The sequence below is a fragment of the Zea mays genome, chromosome 5 (assembly GCF_902167145.1).
Source record: "Zea mays cultivar B73 chromosome 5, Zm-B73-REFERENCE-NAM-5.0, whole genome shotgun sequence".
NCBI lineage: Eukaryota > Viridiplantae > Streptophyta > Magnoliopsida > Poales > Poaceae > Zea > Zea mays.
In genome coordinates this window covers 195,813,383-195,832,845 of record NC_050100.1, presented here as the reverse complement: position 1 = coordinate 195,832,845, position 19,463 = coordinate 195,813,383, and the positions used below count along the sequence as shown (strand labels likewise).

The 19,463-nt window shown below is 40.3% G+C and overlaps 1 protein-coding gene and 1 pseudogene across 1 annotated transcript; both read left to right on the top strand.

Annotated features, from left to right (window-relative positions):
- Positions 1-660: 660 nt before the first annotated feature.
- LOC103628786 (uncharacterized) lies at positions 661-1,800 on the top strand (annotated as a pseudogene).
- Positions 1,801-13,552: 11,752 nt separating this feature from the next.
- Positions 13,553-18,307, top strand: LOC100191604 (uncharacterized). The gene is made up of 10 exons (NM_001367112.1): positions 13,553-13,838; positions 14,460-14,527; positions 15,262-15,332; positions 15,431-15,667; positions 15,872-16,035; positions 16,111-16,166; positions 16,248-16,300; positions 16,407-16,512; positions 17,711-17,808; positions 17,973-18,307. Exons 1-10 carry the CDS (start codon positions 13,726-13,728, stop codon positions 18,042-18,044), a joined length of 1,038 nt encoding a protein of 345 aa, NP_001354041.1. The 5' UTR covers positions 13,553-13,725; the 3' UTR covers positions 18,045-18,307.
- Positions 18,308-19,463: the final 1,156 nt, after the last annotated feature.

Here is a 19,463-nt window from a genome sequence, read left to right as displayed (position 1 = left end):
CGCGGCGACTCGATGACCCAGGGCGAAGCGAGGCGCGACGGCGGCGAAGAGCACAGCGACACCAGGTGCAGCGTGGTGAATCAGCGGCGCGGGGCAGAGTGACGCGAGGCGCGGCTATGAGGTGGCGTGAGGCTTCGTTTTCTCCAATCTTCGCTCCCGCGGGTCTGTACAGGGCCATCATCGAGGCTTCTCTTTCTCTGCTCTCGTACAATTGGTCTATGTTCATTTTTTGTCTTGTAATTCATAAAGTTGCCTACAATTCATACACGCGGCTGAAGGGCAAGCAATACATACCCCACCATACTATTATACTAGAATTATTTATAGTTGAAACAATGGCTACAAGGCAGCGTGAATAATGCACATGAATGCACTTCTTTTGTTTCCTAAGTGCAATTAGCCAGCGTTGTTTTCAGAAAGTGGAATACAATATCATCGACAAAGGAAACCTTGTGCTTCTGATCATCTGAAATATATTTACAATGTTTTCATCAATCGTTATTTTTTATTTTACCTCTTCTTATATTATCAGGATATATAACATGTTTGTGTGATTCATACAATAAACAAAATCACAAATTTCAAATTGATGTAAATAGTTAAAATCCAAGAAGAGGATTGCTCAAAAATTATTTTTCAAACAGGTTGGGATTTGTGGAAATGGATGGACGCAAGTCTACTATGGCTGGTGGCTCAAATACATCACAATTTCCTAATATTGATACATGGAACTTTGATGGATGCTATTACAACATCACGGAGGGTGAGGTGAGCTGATTCTTCATGTGCTAAGTACTATCGATTTATCGATTTCATTTATATGATTGTATCACCATGTCCATCGTATAGGATTCGCACCATAATGAACATGTCCATGAGGTACAAGGGCTGCCCACCTAGGATGTTGAAGTTGACAACAGTAGTGCAAAAAAGAAAGTAGCTAGGAGAGCAAAGAACTTCAGCCATCAGGAGGATGAGGTTATATGTTATGCTTGGATAAATGTGAGCCAAGATGCGATAATCGGGATGAATCAAACCAGTGGTTGCTATTGGAAGCGTTTTGCCGATTACTTTGACAAATACAAGCCTGAAGGATCACAAAGGACACAAATAGCTATACAACACAGATGGAAGACAATTCAGAAGGAAGTAAACAAGTTTTGTGCGTACTTGTCTGAAATAGAGCGCCAAAATGAGAGTGGGAAAGTGGCAGAAGATAGGGTAACTAATATTCTAGTTAGTCTTTTACCTTAACAACATATTGGGTTCAATGGTAATGATGTTTTAATTTTTTTACAGCTAAAGGATGCCATGAAGATGTTTGAAGGATTACAAAATCATCCTTTCCTATTCACACATTGTTGGATATTATTGAGAAATGAGAGAAAGTGGCGTGAAAGGTCTACTGCAACAAGACCAGGGAGGGTCGTAAATGAAGATCAACCAACGAACATGTTTCCTTCTAGTGAACCTGAGGTGTCAATAAGTCCAGAGGGTCGTGACTCATGCAAGAGAAAGCGTGCAAATAAAAATACTACATCCGCTGATTCCACTGCTTGTGTTGAAGTGCTTAAGCGTATGACCAAGAACCGCGAGCTTGTCGAGGTTAAATGTGATGGACAGTATAAGGAGCTACTTGCACGTAGGGACCATGAGCTTGATTTGAAGGAACAAGAGATGGAGTTCAAGATCATGGCTGTGAACATTGACGAGGTGGCAGAGGAGAAGCGAGCTTACTACCGAAACATGCAGCGCCGGATCATAGAGAAGAGTAACAAAGACAACAATAGCTCAACTTAGATTAGAATGTTATTTGTGTCCATGAACTACGTGTTGCTAGCTATGTCTATGTTATACAAATTCTGGACCTTGTTTATGTTGGATTGAATAAGCATCAGTCACTCCTCTATCCTTTGTGCATGCTAAACTTGTCGTGCGAAAGTGTGTGTTACTGTATATATTGTTGTGATAAAACTGACAAGTTAAAATGCATGCAGCTGGAATTTTCATTGTACTAAAACGCTTGTAGATGTTTGTTATTGAAGAATCAAACAGTTGCTATGGACAACAAACAAATGTTCATTGTGCACTAGCTGTTGCATTGTCGAATTGTGGGTACAGACTACAGAGGCAGATGTATCAATGGACAACATACTGTTGGCATGTATAAGACATAGAAAGTCTGGCTGCATAAAAGTTTACATGACACCATCTTTAATATAAATCTTCTGCCTTGCTAATGTGATCAATCGTCAATGTCCTCATCTCCAAACTTGGACCAAATGTGTTCTATCAAATCAAGTTGAAGCTGGTTATTGGTCTCAACACTTTGTATGGCCTCATGCTTCTTGAAAGGGAAATAGGCTTTAAACCTTTTCCTAAATGATTTTGGTGATTGAATGTCCAACACAAACAATTGGACTAATTAGTTTGCTCTAGATTATATGTTCTACAGGTGCCAAAGATTCAACATAAAGCCAATAAAAAGACCATGTTTTGGATTCAATAAAGGAGCAAAGGGGCAACCGAGGGCACCCCTGGTCTGGCGCACCGGACTGTCCGGTGTGCCACCGGACAGTGAACAGTACCTGTCCGGTGCACCAGGGGACTCAGACTCAAACTCTTCGCCCTCGGGAATTCTCGGAAGCCGGCGGGCTATAATTCACCGGACTGTCCGGTGTGCACCGGACATGTCCGGTACTCCAAGGAAGCGCGGTCTCCAGAACTCGCTAGCCTCGGGTTCGCGCGGCAGCCGCTCCGCTAAAATTCACCGGACTGTCCGGTGTGCACCGGACTGTCCGGTGTGCCAAGCGGAGCAACGGTCATCTTCGCGCCAACGGTCGACTCTGACAGTAAACAGTGCAGAACAGTACACGCGGCAGAAGTCAGAGCAGAGGATCAGGGAGGCACCGGACTGTCCGGTGTGCACCGGACTGTCCGGTGCCACATGAGGACAAAAGCCTCCAACGGTCGACCAGCTCCATGCCCAACGGATAGGGTGACGTGGTAGGGGCACCGGACATGTCCGGTGTGCACCGGACTGTCCGGTGCGCCCATCGCCAGCAGCTTCTCCAACGGCTACAAAATTGGATGGTGGCTATAAATACCACCCCAACCGGCCACTTCAAGGGGTGGGAGTTCAAGCAACATTCCAAGTCATCTAGTTGACATACTCAAGCCCTCCCAACCACCTATATTCATTGATACATCCTATACACAAGATTTAGTCCTCTACAACCAACACAAGTGCCACAAAAGAGAGAGCAAGCAATTGAGAGCTACTCAATTGAGTTTAGCCCTAGCGCCTTGTGACATTCATTGAGTGATAGTGTGTGCTGCATCTTTGTGTTCATTTGCGCGTGGAGTTTTTGACTCCCATTCGAACTTCCTCCAAAGTGTTGGAGGCTTGTAAAAGCTAGCAAGAGACACCAAAGATTGTGGTGGTCCTTGTGGGATCGAGAGTGATCCTTGAGAAGAAGAAGAGCTCGCCGATCCTTGTGTGATCGGGAGAGAGAGGGAAAGGGTTGAAAAAGACCCGTCCTTAAGTGGACTCCTCAACGGGGACTAGGCCTTCAAGGGCCGAACCTCGGTAAAACAAATCACCCGTGTTCATTGTGCTTTTGCTTGTGATTTGTTTGCTTTTCCTTACTCTAAGTTCTCTTGCACTATTCTTTGCTCATATCATTTGGTGTTGCTTCAAGTTAAAATCTCATTTAAGTGAAGCAACACTCCGCAAGAAAAGAACTTGAGTTAGTGCTCTTTTTCATCTGAGCTTTCTTGCTTTGTTATCATAGAATTATTAGTTGTATTGATTTATCACTTCCGCATTATTTGAGAGCTATACTCTTTACTAGCAAGAACTCAGTTTTTATACTCCAATAATTGTTCATCTTGTTCTAACCACTAATCAAAGGATCTAGTTGGGGGATAAAGTTTTAATTTTCAGGTTTCGCCTATCCACCCCCCCCTCTAGGCGACTTTCAATTGGTATCAGAGCTAGGCACTTCATCTTGAGTCTAACAACTCGAAGTGATGGCTCGTAGAAGATCCCAAAAGAACAAGAAGACCCAGGAGAACCCAACTCGGAAGGAGGTAACTCTTGAGATATTATGTGATGATTGTTCTAATTATGATGCATGGTGTACTAGTGTGATAAATGCCTTTAGAACCATACATCCTCAATTAGAACAAATTATTGACAAGAGTATTTTTCCCTCTAGCTTTAATGGAAAAATTAATTCCGAGGAAGATCAAAGATGTTATCGCTTAAACTACCTAGCTTTTGACATCTTAAACAATTCTCTTAGCAAAGAAGATTATCGTGCCTTCATATCAAACTATGACGAATCCATTCCCGATGCGCATGATATTTGGACTAGAATTAAAATCAAGTTTGATGAGTCCAAACATAATAATTCATTTGATGCCTCTACTTCCTTTAGTTTTTGTGATACTAACCCTTGCAAGGAAGAAGGAGAAAATGAACGATGGAGACCAAACGATGAATCCACCTCTCCAAAAGGTTTGTCTTCCCATTTCGATTCCCACATGTGTTGTATGGCTAATGAAAATGATAGCGGAAGCACAAATGAGGATGAGGAGGAAGAAAGAAGCTTTGTGCATCTCTACGCTCGCCTAAGCCAAGAAGATAAGGCGGTCATGCTCAAACTTCTAGAAAGAGCGAGAGAACAAAGCGAAGCTCGTCAAAGGCTAGAAGATATTCTCTCCATAAAGATGCAACACTTTGACGAGTTGACTAAAGAACATGAGGAGCTAAAGTGCTCTCATGTTGATTTGGTCCAAAGGTATGAAACTATTTCAATTGAGCAAGATAACGCTTCACATTGTATCGCTCAATTAGTAAATAGGAATACCTTGCTCAAGGACCAAGTAGAAAAGCTAAAAGTTGAAAATCTAGCTTTTCAAGAAAAATATGATATGCTCCTATGCTCTCATGAAAATCTTAGAGATGATCATATCATATTAAACATTGCTCATGAGGTTGTGATAGAAAATTTAAAATCCCAACAACCTCACTCGTGCACATGTATTCAAATTAATACTATATTACCATGTGCTAATGCTTGTTGTCCGTCGACAAGCAAATCTTCCTTTGAGCTAGAATTTGCAGGAACAAATGATGATTCATATCAAAAGCTCAAAGAAGAAAATGAGAGGCTAAAGAAGAGCTTGACACAACTAAAAGGGAAATGCATTGCCCAACCTTCTCAAGATAACTGTGATCACATGGTGAAGAAGCTTGAGACGGGAACAACCGTGGCATGCACTACATCCCTTGAAGAAAATGTCAAGGATTTGAGGATTGCAATAAGGAGGGAACAAAATATGAAATTCAACACCTCCTCCAAAAGCCTCAACCACGCCTCCACAAAAGGTAACATCCAAGGTAATGATCAAGTCACACTTCACATTAAGAGGTGTAGTGAATGCTTTGAAGAGGGGCACCTAATTAGGTCGTGTCCCTACATTAAAAATGGCTTGATTATTAACAAAGATGATAGACCTTGTTTTAAATGCTTCAAGAAGGGACACTTGCTTAGATCTTGTCCCCATTTAAAACAAAGAGGCATAGGGTTAGAAAAGAAAATTTTTACTAACCATGTAGCAAGCAATAAACAAGGAAAGAAGAAATCTTCAAAATTTGGAAAACGCCTATGCTACACTTGCCGAAAGAAGGGACATCAATGCAAAGATTGTCCCATTGGTAAAAATCCCACTCCTAACTTGTCATTTGATTCATATATAACTAGGCAACCCAAGATTGCAACTTGTGCTAGAAAGGTAACAAGTTTACCAAGCGCTAGCACAAAGGACACTTGGGTTCCTAGATCCTTGGTTACTAACCTTAACGGACCCATCAAGCGATGGGTACCAAAATGTGCGTGACAAGATTTGTAGGAGAAGGAGATGGTATGAACCTTTGGGGTGCTTGAGGGAGTTAATTCAATTCTTATCAACTCAAGCTGTCAATCTTCAAATGATCTACATATTCAAGATTGACCCAAGGTTACTTCAGTTTATTGTATTCAAAACTCATATCATCTCGGGAAGATATCAATGTTGTAGGAAATAAAGAATCATCATGTGCGGAATATCAAAGCCTACAACATGGAGGAAAGTCAAGGGATGGTAACATTTATATTCTTAAGTACAATTATCTTAATTTGTCATGTGTCTTGTGTAGTCACATAGAAATAGAAAGCACTTAAGGATGCTTTAAAATTATGTCATCATTCTTTGAAGAAATTCCTCTCATATGGTAGATTGTGTATTTATCAAATTCTATATTATGACAATCTACATGCTTTAAATTATTGCAAGTTCTCATGGCATGTTTTTACATTAATTATTCTATTATTGCCATGTTCTAGATATAGAGAGATACTTCATGTTCTTAAAAGAATAAGGTGTCATGTAAGGAATTCAAATACTTAGAACACTTATAAAAGGAAAATTCTCTCTATAGCTAGAAAAGTGAGACTAATGTTTTTATCTAAGTAATTTAAGTAGTCTCACTTGGAGAGATAAATTTCTCTATGGAAATGCGTAATCCATCATGACAAGGAAAATCAATCCAATAATATATGTTGTATCTCTTATTGCTTAATTGGATATGATTCTTCTACATTTATCGCTCTCCATGTAATGAATTAGATTTATTCCCTAAAGTTTCAAGAATTTAACCATGCTTGTTTTATGAGTTTAAAACTAGGCATACTTCATGGAATAATCTAGTTCATATTATAAAGTTTCCATGCTTTAGTAATTCACCTTCTCATTCCCTATCAAAATGATTACTAAATGGAAACTAGTGCTTGTGTTGCTAACGTATCTCTTGAGCTTACTTATAAATATGCATAGAAGGGAAAGTACACAAGCCTCATGGGTTGATCTTCACCCAAAAGAAGAAAGGTAAAAGCAAAGGTATGAGAACTCATCTTCTTAATTAAGTTTAGTTCCCATCTCAATGGGTATTTAATCTGAATTATCATATTCTACCCTTGTGAGGAATAGATTCGCTATTGGACCGAAATTAACTAAGTGTGCATTCAAATATCATTTTCTTAGCGCTCATTAGAATCTATTTAATGCCTTTGCGATATTTATATATATGTTATCATATTGATTTGCTTCCAAGTGATGATTAACTAACTTCAATATGATAAAGTAAAATCTCCAATGATTATTAAAATGCTTAAAAGGTGCTCTCTCATTTTTCTCAAATGAAATGCACTAATGTTAAGGATTTTACTTCATGTCTGACTTATGGATGATAAATTGTTCATACTTATTTTCAAAAAAATTCATCATATACTCCCTTGCGCTATTGACATCTCTCTTGAGTATTTTCAATAAGTTTGGAAGGAAAAAGAGACAAATATAACGGGAGGACACTCAAATGAAAAAGAAAGAACATCAAGGACAACAACACCTACTTGGACAATAAGGTCTTCAACGATCAATGGTGTGGTTGTAAGCATTCTAAATCCTTTTTCATTATGAGGTTACCAGGCTTAAGTTATTTGTTGCAAAATTTATGAGCCTTGATCAAAATGTATAATGCTTCCCCCTTTATGTCCTTAAAAGAAAATGCATCGAAATCAATTCCTTCAATTACCTGATGCATATCTTTAGGGGGAGTCCATTCTTATATTTTGATTATGTTCAGACTATTGCTTTATCTTAGTAATTTCATATAGTCTCTTGCTTGAGAATAATGTTTCTCATATAGTATGCTACTTCAATCAAACTTGTTAAAGTAATATCGCTCTTTATCAAGGATTGTTACTTTCATTTCTAAAAGTAGCATGCTTATTGGAGTCTCCTATTTTAAAGCTTGAAAGTTTAATGTCCTTGTTGCTCTCTTGATCGCATATTGGTTGATCATTAAACAACTTCGAGTATCACTTATGTTTCTTAGTGCCTCACGTAATTTCAATTTGATCTCAATTGGTAATTTTAATTGACATCTATCTTGATATGCACTAAGGAAAAAGGAGAATTCATGATTCATTTATGCAACTTGTGATCCATATGATATATGCTAACAATAACTTGAAAAAGATCACTAGTTGTATAACTCTCTCTTGTGCAAAGTATTTCCATATATTGTCATTGAGTATAGGTCTTAAGCAACTAAGACTAAGGACAAAGCACAATGAAGAGAGCGTCTCTATGAGCAGGTACAAAAGGGTAAAACCACTTCCTTTCAATTAAACTTGTACCTAAATCTTCCTCTTATATACACTCTTTGCATATCTTGTATAAAAGGAAGAGAAAGCATGACCTTTGCATTTATCCCTGCTTCATACCTAGTTTAACCTCTTAAAATTTCACACATGCATTATTGCATCTTTGCTAAAACTAGATGAAGTGGTTCTATTGTCAAAGAGCTTAAAGCTTAACCTTGTAACGAGGATAAGCTACCTTTGTTCCAAAGGTGGATGGTCCTTAAGTCTCTTTGAAATCTTTAAAGGAAAATGCTTAAAATGTTTGCAACATGCTTTCATAAGTGCATAAACTGTCTTGAGCATCACTCATATACTATGACACAATGCACTTCACTTTCTCTATGATATAGACTTGCTCTCATTAACCTAATTATGTGCCCTTGGCATTTAAGGCCAAAATATGTATTCCTCTCAAGGCACATATTTAGGGGGAGAAATCTATATTGTATAAGAACTATGATCATGCTTAATTGACATATCTCTTGATCATATCTCTTTCATTTTGGTACAAATGCATATATCCTATTATTCCCGTACCATGACTACGACTAATATGTTTCCAAGTATATTTCTATGCTAAGTCGTAGATTGAAAGGGAAATGGAGTCTTCGGCGAAAACAAAGGCTTCCACTCCGTATATCATACTTCGCCATCACTCCAAGCAACTCTCTATTCTTTGGGGGAGAAATGAGCATCAAAGAAAAGGACTTCATCTCTGGAAGAGAGTAAGAGCCCAAAGCTAAAAGACCGGACTTCGCCTTTGGTATAATCTTAACTTATTTATTTATGCCCAAAGGGGAAGATAGCACTTCAAGGGCTCTAATGATTCCGTTTTTGGCGATTCATGCCAAAAAGGGGGAGAAATGAGCCCAAAGCAAAAGGACCGCACCACCACCACAAATTTCAAAAACTTAGTGCTTTTCAAAAGTATTTATCATTTGGTATCCCATTGTGTTCGAAAGAGGGAGAAAGTAGTATTTCAAAAATGGTATATCAAAACCCTCTTGAACACTAAGAGGTGGATCTCTTTTAGGGGGAGTTTTGTTTTGTTAAAGGAAAAAGCATTTGAAACAGGGGGAGGAAATTTCAAATCTTGAAAATGCTCTACAAACTCTTATTCGTTCACCTTTGACTATTTGCAAAAGATCCTTGAAATAAATTTACAAAAAGAATGTGCAAAAACAAAACTTGTGGTGCAATCATGGTCCAAAATACTAAATGAGAAAGAATCATTCATGCATATCTTATGAAATCAATATTGGTTTAAATTCCAAGCAATCTTTGCACTTTCCGTAGGCAAACTAGTTCAATTATGCTCTTATATTTTTGCTTTGGTTTGTGTTGGCATCAATCACCAAAAAGGGGGAGATTGAAAGGGAAATAGGCTTTAAACCTTTTCCTAAATGATTTTGGTGATTGAATGTCCAACACAAACAATTGGACTAATTAGTTTGCTCTAGATTATATGTTCTACAGGTGCCAAAGATTCAACATAAAGCCAATAAAAAGACCATGTTTTGGATTCAATAAAGGAGCAAAGGGGCAACCGAGGGCACCCCTGGTCTGGCGCACCGGACTGTCCGGTGTGCCACCGGACAGTGAACAGTACCTGTCCGGTGCACCAGGGGACTCAGACTCAAACTCTTCGCCCTCGGGAATTCTCGGAAGCCGGCGGGCTATAATTCACCGGACTGTCCGGTGTGCACCGGACATGTCCGGTACTCCAAGGAAGCACGGTCTCCAGAACTCGCTAGCCTCGGGTTCGCGCGGCAGCCGCTCCGCTAAAATTCACCGGACTGTCCGGTGTGCACCGGACTGTCCGGTGTGCCAAGCGGAGCAACGGTCATCTTCGCGCCAACGGTCGACTCTGACAGTAAACAGTGCAGAACAGTACACGCGGCAGAAGTCAGAGCAGAGGATCAGGGAGGCACCGGACTGTCCGGTGTGCACCGGACTGTCCGGTGCCACATGAGGACAAAAGCCTCCAACGGTCGACCAGCTCCATGCCCAACGGATAGGGTGACGTGGCAGGGGCACCGGACATGTCCGGTGTGCACCGGACTGTCCGGTGCGCCCATCGCCAGCAGCTTCTCCAACGGCTACAAAATTGGATGGTGGCTATAAATACCACCCCAACCGGCCACTTCAAGGGGTGGGAGTTCAAGCAACATTCCAAGTCATCTAGTTGACATACTCAAGCCCTCCCAACCACCTATATTCATTGATACATCCTATACACAAGATTTAGTCCTCTACAACCAACACAAGTGCCACAAAAGAGAGAGCAAGCAATTGAGAGCTACTCAATTGAGTTTAGCCCTAGCGCCTTGTGACATTCATTGAGTGATAGTGTGTGCTGCATCTTTGTGTTCATTTGCGCGTGGAGTTTTTGACTCCCATTCGAACTTCCTCCAAAGTGTTGGAGGCTTGTAAAAGCTAGCAAGAGACACCAAAGATTGTGGTGGTCCTTGTGGGATCGAGAGTGATCCTTGAGAAGAAGAAGAGCTCGCCGATCCTTGTGTGATCGGGAGAGAGAGGGAAAGGGTTGAAAAAGACCCGTCCTTAAGTGGACTCCTCAACGGGGACTAGGCCTTCAAGGGCCGAACCTCGGTAAAACAAATCACCCGTGTTCATTGTGCTTTTGCTTGTGATTTGTTTGCTTTTCCTTACTCTAAGTTCTCTTGCACTATTCTTTGCTCATATCATTTGGTGTTGCTTCAAGTTAAAATCTCATTTAAGTGAAGCAACACTCCGCAAGAAAAGAACTTGAGTTAGTGCTCTTTTTCATCTGAGCTTTCTTGCTTTGTTATCATAGAATTATTAGTTGTATTGATTTATCACTTCCGCATTATTTGAGAGCTATACTCTTTACTAGCAAGAACTCAGTTTTTATACTCCAATAATTGTTCATCTTGTTCTAACCACTAATCAAAGGATCTAGTTGGGGGATAAAGTTTTAATTTTCAGGTTTCGCCTATCCACCCCCCCCCTCTAGGCGACTTTCACTTCTTAATTAGCTCTTCGATAGCAGGAACATTACGGTTCTGGCCATATGAAGGATTTGATGATCCGATGTACTCTTCATTCGCTAGTCGGGTCATCTCTCTCTCATCTTCAATAATCATATTGTGTAATATTATGATGCAATACACAATATAATTAAGGTCCCTAGGTGTCCAAAACCTTGCTGGACCATGCATTATAGACCAACGTGATTGCAACACCCCGAAGGCTCGCTCCACATCTTTCCTGAATTCTACTTGCTTCTTAGCAAAAAAACGTTTATTCCGACCTTGGGGAAGGGATACTGATTTCACTAAGGTTGCCCAGTCTGGGTAGATGCCATCTGCCAAATAATATCCCATATTATATTGGTTGCCATTAATTGTGAAGTTAACCTCGACGGCATTACCAGATGCTAGGTCATCAAATACGGGTGAGCGATGCAACACATTGACATCATTGTGGGACCCTGGCAAGCCAAAACATGCATGCCATATTCGAAGGTCGTGTGATGCGACGACTTCAAGGATTAGAGTTGGTTTCTGATAGTGACTGTGTACATCCCTTGCCAAGCTGTGGGGGCATTTCTCCCATCTCCAGTGCATGCAATCGATACTTCCAAGCATCCCGGGAAAACCCCGTTCTTCGGCTTTAGCTAGTAATTGTGCAACCTCCAGATTGTTTGGAGCCCTAAGGTACGAAGGGCCAAATACAACCACAATAGACTTTGTAAATCGCTTGAGGCTTTCAATAATTGTGCTTTCTCCCATTCTCAAGTACTCGTCTAATCCATCAGCTGGTCCTCCATAAGCAATCATACGTAGTGCTGCAGTCATCTTTTGCAACGGCGAGCACCCTACGACTCCAGCAGCATTAATCTTATGCTCAAAATACTCATCATATATCTTAATCTTCTCGAGAATGTGAAGAAATAGCCGTTTTGTCATTCGGAAACTGTAATTAATTAGATCATCATTTCAAAAGATGGAACACCAAAATAACTAAATATTAGCAATCTAGTTTTTACCAACACGTACCGTCTGCGAAAAAGCTCATCGGGGTACACAGACTGATCAACAAAGTAGTCATTGTATAATCTAATGTGACCCATTTGTCGATCACGATAGACCACGTGGTGCCCGAACACAGAACCTACTCTTCTTTTCTTCGTGCCCAATCTTCTACTCACTATGGCAGCAACTTCTTCTTCCTCGCTAGAACTTCCATGATCAGAGAGTCTAAGGAAATCGTGCACCATATAATTTGCCATAGTCTCAATGGATGAAAACTGAACTTGGCGCTTCAAACAATCGTCACGCACCGCCCATCCATTCAGCTTTGCAACTTCTTAAACAGAGAGACCAGATCAGTTCACCAGCTCATCATCTTCAACCTATTCTCGACCAACCTAAATCAATCATTCAATTCCAAATCCATTGACGACACACTAGGGAGTCAAAGCATCAAAATAGAATAGATCGAAGAAAGACCCATGTGAAAGAGATGATGATACCCATCAAATTGAAGATCACATTAGGTTGATTAGGAATGTGACACATGGATTATTACCTCTGCTGAACTGCTTTTGGAAGCAACTGTCGGCAACACAAAGGCTTGGTGGCGCAGTGACGCACGGCACGGCGGTGTAGGGTGCTGGGACTCGGTGGTGCAGCGGGTATGTTGCGACTGCAGGTGCCAGCGCAGGGTGGCGGCGACAACCGCCCTCCCTACAAACGCGCGAAGCAAACTATCCTCGGCGGATTGGTTTTACAGTTGGAGGCATCGTATATGGATTTTTGGGCTTTAGACTCAAACGACTGTTTGCATCTTCTAATTTGGGTCCTGCACTTGGAGATGGTCTAAAGACTAGTACCTAAGAGACCCACATTAAATTGAGTTGTAAATGTTCTAGGTGTTTGTCAGTTTGTTGTTGGTGTATTGTTGTAGATTGTTTTTATTTACCAGTTTAACATGTCGGTTTTTCTCTTAAAAACATTTCTTTTCACTTTTTCAGTAACCCCTTTGCGTGACCAGTCATGTAATGCCACGGTCATCTCATCAAACCTCCAGCGGGTCGGTGGTTGGCCGGGTCGGTGGTTGGACGCACAGGCCTTCCCTTCCTAGAGACCAGACCAAACGAGCTGACAGATGGCCTCCCCTTGGACCTTGGCCTGCCGCGAGCCCCACCTGTCAGCTGTCAACCTCCAACCAGAGCCCACAGCCCCACACCACAGCAATCCCAATCCGCTCTCCCCAAACGGCCGTTTCCTCCTCCCGTTGTCAGCTTCGTTTCGCCTCCGGAGTCTGGCATCCGCGTCGCGAGTCGCCAAACCAAACCCACCGCCCTTATAAAGACACCTTCCCCTTTCCCGTCGCCCTCCTCTGCCCTGCTCGAGCTCCCCTTCCGCGCTCCCTACCCACAAGCCTTTCCGCAGGTGCGCCGCCTCTGCGAGGTGGGGTGACTCCGTGAATGGGTGACCTGGGAGGAGGAGACTGGCGGGAGGCGGTGGCCGAGAAGGGGTTGGCGGAAGCCGACGGCGGGCCCGACCATCTGGTGATCATGGTCCACGGGATCGTCGGGAGGTTCGGCCGCTTCCTTTGTTTAGCTGATTTTCCTTCCATTTAGCGGCGTAATTGATCGAGTTCAGTTCTTAATTGCTCCGAGAAAACTTATTGCCGTACGCTTTTTTCACGCGGGGAAAATATTTTGGTTGTTTCGAGAACGTTGAGTTTTTTTTTCTGGTTAGTTCTCTGATTGCTCTGACCATCATCTGGATTAATTCCTCGCTGCGGCGCGGGGTTGCAAAAGTAGTTTCCGCCTTTCCGGGATGATCGTTGCTTCAAGTTTCCTATGTTTTTCTGAATGAATAAGGTAAACTAGTGGTTTGAAGACGCAAAATGTGCTCTTAACGAATCGGGGTGTCTCGTGCGGTGACGCCATGAGATCTGCAATGGGCAGGTTGGCAGTTCCAACTAGCCACGCTAAAGTATGCCCATTCCCATGCTGATGGATTCAGAATAACTAAATAGAGTAGTACCAAAATGAAACACGGTTTGGTAAAATTTCGGTGCATTCACATCATGTATATGCATTTGGGCTATATATTAGTGATCTTTTTATGCCTTGTTTGGTACAGGTAGCACCGTAGCAGTTTAGTTGTTTCGGCCAATGTATTGATCCTTACTCATTATTTTGTTGTACAGCACAGCAGATTGGAAGTTTGGAGCTGAGCAGTTTGGTAAACTGCTCTCAGACAAAGTTATAGTTCATTGTAAGCTCTCTCATTGTGTTCTCCAATTTTTATTGACAGTATCTCATGAGCTGTGAATTTTATATCTACCAGCGTCCATTGTATTGTACTTTTTCAAATGCCAATTGGACAACTTAGCATATCACAATTACCAATCCGTTTACTCATGCATTTGATTTCAAGTGGCGTCTGGCCTTTACACCTGAGGTGCTTGGTTGATGGCTTGATGCATTGATTTTTTTTCTCAAACATGCAGGAGAGTTGTGTCTCATTACATTAAGAGAGAGAGAGAGGGAGGGAGGGAGGCTAAAACCTTGTGGTGTCCTGTGGTGGATGGGGTATGCCTCAATGCCTAGGCGATGCCCCCAAAACCATATTGGCTAGGTGCAATTCATACAAACACCAACACTTTTAGATGAAAGTTACGATCACACCAGGGATCAAAATAAGGGAGCAACCAGAAAAGAAAAGAAAGTTTCTTTCAAGCTGTTCCTGTTGGCAGATTATGTGTGCTTGATACAAATGATTGGTTTGTTGTTACATGGCACTCAACTTACAAAGAAATAAGATAGGAGCATTATCTTATATTCTATGGTTTGTTTGGCTCTTGGAATCTTGTTTCCTTGAAGAATATATACTTAGCCATGTGCAACTGATGATGCAGAAAGTTGCACCATTAAAGATGATTGTGGCGATGTTTCTGTGTTATTGTAATCTTTTCTTATGCTTACTTCAATGATTTTTTAAATGTGTAGGTAGCAACCGCAACATGCACAAGCTCACTTTAGATGGTGTTGATGTGATGGGTGAACGATTGGCACAAGAGGTTTGTTCTTTCATTATGCTCTTGCCTGTTTTCTGACCATGTGTTCTGCTCTTCTTTATGTTCCTTCTGCAAACTGATGACAAATTATCTCAATGAAGGTTATTGAAGAAATCAACAGAAGACCGTATATCAAAAAGATATCTTTTGTTGCACACTCTGTTGGAGGATTGGTTGCTAGATATGCTATTGGAAGACTTTATAAACCACCTAAACGAACATCAGAAAATACTCCACAAACTCTGGATGACAACAATATAGGTACCATACATGGACTTGAGGCAGTGAACTTTATAACAGTTGCGTCACCGCATCTTGGTTCCAGAGGAAATAAGCAGGTACCTAGTAACATCATCGCATTCAGAAATGAAAAACAATCTATCATTTCTTGTATGGAAGTACATGCAAATTGGTGTAAAAAATAACTAACTTTGTTGAGTGATAATAATAGTATAATAGCTTCGTCTACAGAATCCTTTTAGTACTCATAACATGTTTCTTCAAACGCTTGATTGAAATTTTATCTTGTTTCAATTATACAGGTTCCTTTCCTTTTTGGAGTTACTGCAATTGAAAATTTTGCATGCTACATCATTCATTTGATATTTGGAAGAACTGGCAAACACCTCTTTCTTACTGACAATGATGATGGAAAGCCTCCATTGCTACAACGGATGGTGGACAATTGGGGTGACCTGCAATTCATGTATGCTTATCTTCGACAACTGGTTTCATGTGCCTGGGTTGTGAATGCTTATAGCTTATTAATGTATTGTTGTAGGTCTGCTTTGCAAGCATTTAGGCGGCGTGTTGCATACTCCAATGTTGGTCATGATCGTATCCTTACATCACTCCTGAAATTAGCATGCAGTAATAAGCCTTGTTTAAAGTTTTTTCCATAACTGAATGTTGATTAAGATATTGTTGGGTGGAGAACATCATCTATCAGAAAAGATTCTGAACTACCCAAGGTAAACCTTGTGTACTTTTCGTTGTAACATGTGTTGGTTTGGCTGACCTGTATATGGCCTTTTCTTTCATTATACCATTTCTAATCTGCATTTATGTATTTTCCAGTGGGTTGATTCAACCAACAAGATTTACCCGCATATTGTATATGAGGAACTATCCAAAGCAGAAGCTCCTGATCAATGTGCTGACACAGATAACTGCACACTAGAAGGTTTGTACTAGCACTTGGATTATACAATTGGAAGTGTTTGTTACTTTGTTTATCTACTTGTGATTGATCTGGTCTTAAATAAAATATGAATGTTATTATAATATGAAAATTCTAGGATTTTTTTCAGGTTGGTAATGTTGCAAAAGCTAATAACATAATATGGGAGTACTGAGACACACTAGAGTATTTACTTCCTAGTGTCTTCCAGTCTTCCTACCTCTCTCTGAACTAGTGATGTCTCCCTGTTCTATATATCATCACAGTACATGTCTCCCTGTTCTATATATCCTCACAGTACCTAAATGGAAGGGCTACCAGAAAGTTTTTGGATCTGCTTCCTGCTCACTTGTCAAAATATGATTGACACTAAAATATGATGGACGGTTTTTGTTGTATGCCGATATTGTCAGATTGGGAGTGAGTTCCTTAGTTGCTGTAGGCTTAAAGATAATAAAGCTTCCGAGTTACTCCTGAAAGGAAAACGAATACCTAGGTTCCCCAGTTTGTAGGTCAGGATATATACCACTAACTGGTTCAAATATTCTTAGGCTTGGATTCAGAAATGGAAAGTACATAGTTCATCTTAGGTATTTTTGAAATAAAAAAAATGTAAACCTCAAAGCGTGTCTTTTCGAAAACACATTTTTCATGCAGTTTACTAAAGGACATAGGAACATGGCTTCTATCTATCATACTGTAGCTGTTTAATGACTCATGATGTGTTGATTATTGAGTGGGGGTCTCTGACTTTATAGCATTTTGCCTGGCCCCTGAGGTTCTACTCAACAATGTTTTGGTTGAATACAAGGTCCATTGATATGCTACAGAATGAAACCACATCCAAGGACAGTTAGTTGGGTCATCCAGATTGATTTGAGTTATTGACATGCGCATTCTGTTTATTAATTTGGGTGTGCTGCTCTATTGTAGAATCTTGTGGTTGAACTTCCATCATTTTATGCCATCCATCCATCACGACGAGTAACCAGGAGATTCACATATGTTTTCTATAAAAGCTTTCCATGTCTCCACATTTTCAGTTCATTAGATGCTTTTTTCGGTAGGGAAGGGAAATATATGTTTTGGATTTTGTTGTATGTTAACCTGTATCATGATCCAACATTATTTAGTTCATGTCATGCTTTGTTCCTTACGACAGAATTGCACATGATGGGCTGACTTATATTGCAATTTTCAGAACACCTTTTACAAGGACTTAAGCGCGTTTCATGGGAAAAGGTGGATGTTAGTTTCCACAATAGTAAAGTAAGATCTGCAGCACATAGTGTGATTCAGGTATTGCCTTTGCCTCCGGGTGGCGTTCTCTCACATTCAGAAGTAAAATTTGCTTCACCACCAAGTGCTAACTCTTTCTCTGTCAACAATTTAGCCGCCAGCACATAAATGTTTGTGAAAGATATACTGAGGTTGAAGCCTGTTTTGTAATGAAATTTTAACAGGTAAAAGATCCTGTGATGCATAGCGAAGGTGCCGACGTCATACAGCATATGATTGACCAATTTATTCTATAGTAAAAGCCCTGGTCTTTGGAAACAGACCTGGACCAGGATACGTCATTTGCTAACTGCGGGCTGAGTCACCAGCCTGGTGAGCACGTTTATGGAAATCCCAGGTATAAGACTTAGTCTCTGAATGGTGGATCAGGTATATAGTTATAGAGGGTGGAAACACGTGCGCATGCCTGTTGGTTCATTTAGTCATATGTGATCATATACATGTTGTACGGTGCATGTAACTTTAGTACTATCCTTGTCATTGTAAATGTTCATTTATTTATAGTATTGGTCTTCTACACCGTAATTTTGTGAGAATATTATAAGAAAAAACCGGTTGCTTTAATGGAGTTCCACCCAGATTAATACTGTTGTAAAAATCAGGTGATGCTTTCCCGGCACATCACTTTGAAGTTACACCAATTCTACTTAAAAAATACACAAAAATAATCACCGTTACTCAACTCGAAGAGATCTTTTATATTTTCCCCCAGTTTGATAAGAATAGAGATTTTAGTAAAGAAATCTTTTCAACGGCTTCTTTAATTAGATCTTTATTGTTTCTTTTTTTTTTGGCTAGCCGAAGATAGAAAAAGGAAAAATAGAAAAAAGGGCCCGACTCTAAATTAGGCACATGATATAAAGAAGTTGAGTGAGATATAGGCCCGGTTAAATGAGTGAGATATAGTCCAAACAGAAGGATTAGAGTAGAAACTAATTGATTTTATTCTATAATCTGTTAAATGGGTGCTAAAAGGGACTAAAACATATTTTTTACACCGGTTGCCTTCCTGCTTGTTACTGGTTGCCGCACGTACACAGTACAATGACATGGTGTCCTTCACATGAATTTAGACAAGGGGCATTTCAGTCTCTGTATATACTATAATTAATATGTTCAGAATCTATTTAGTCTCTATAATTAAACAGGGACTTTAGTCCAGATACTAAACTTTAGTCGTAAGACTGATGGAACCAAACGGAGCTATTTTTATTTAAATGGCTCTTTAAATAATGATTTAGAAGTGAATTTAAGAAAGACTCTTCAAGATGATATAATCTAGTGTAAGTTGATAGGAAACGAGACAAGGTGTGAGGGGAAAGGTTTTCAGCGAATATTAGTTTTATTCCTTTCCAAGCATGCCTACTCTCTTTCAAACATGCATTTAGGAACAAGAAAATAAAAGTAAATAAAATGGTCGGATGTGGTAGGGAAGATTTTCATTTTAGTTATAACATACTAGCAGATAATCATAAATCCTTACCATCAGAGGAACAAGATAATCATGAATCATTACCATCAGAGGAATAACGTAGCGAAAGAAGGGTGTATAGACGTAGTGGTAGTAGTACGTTCCTGCGAACCAGCAGTAGCAACACCTTCATGCTCCTTAAGTTTGTTGTCAATCAATTTCATAGCAATAACACCATTCTCTC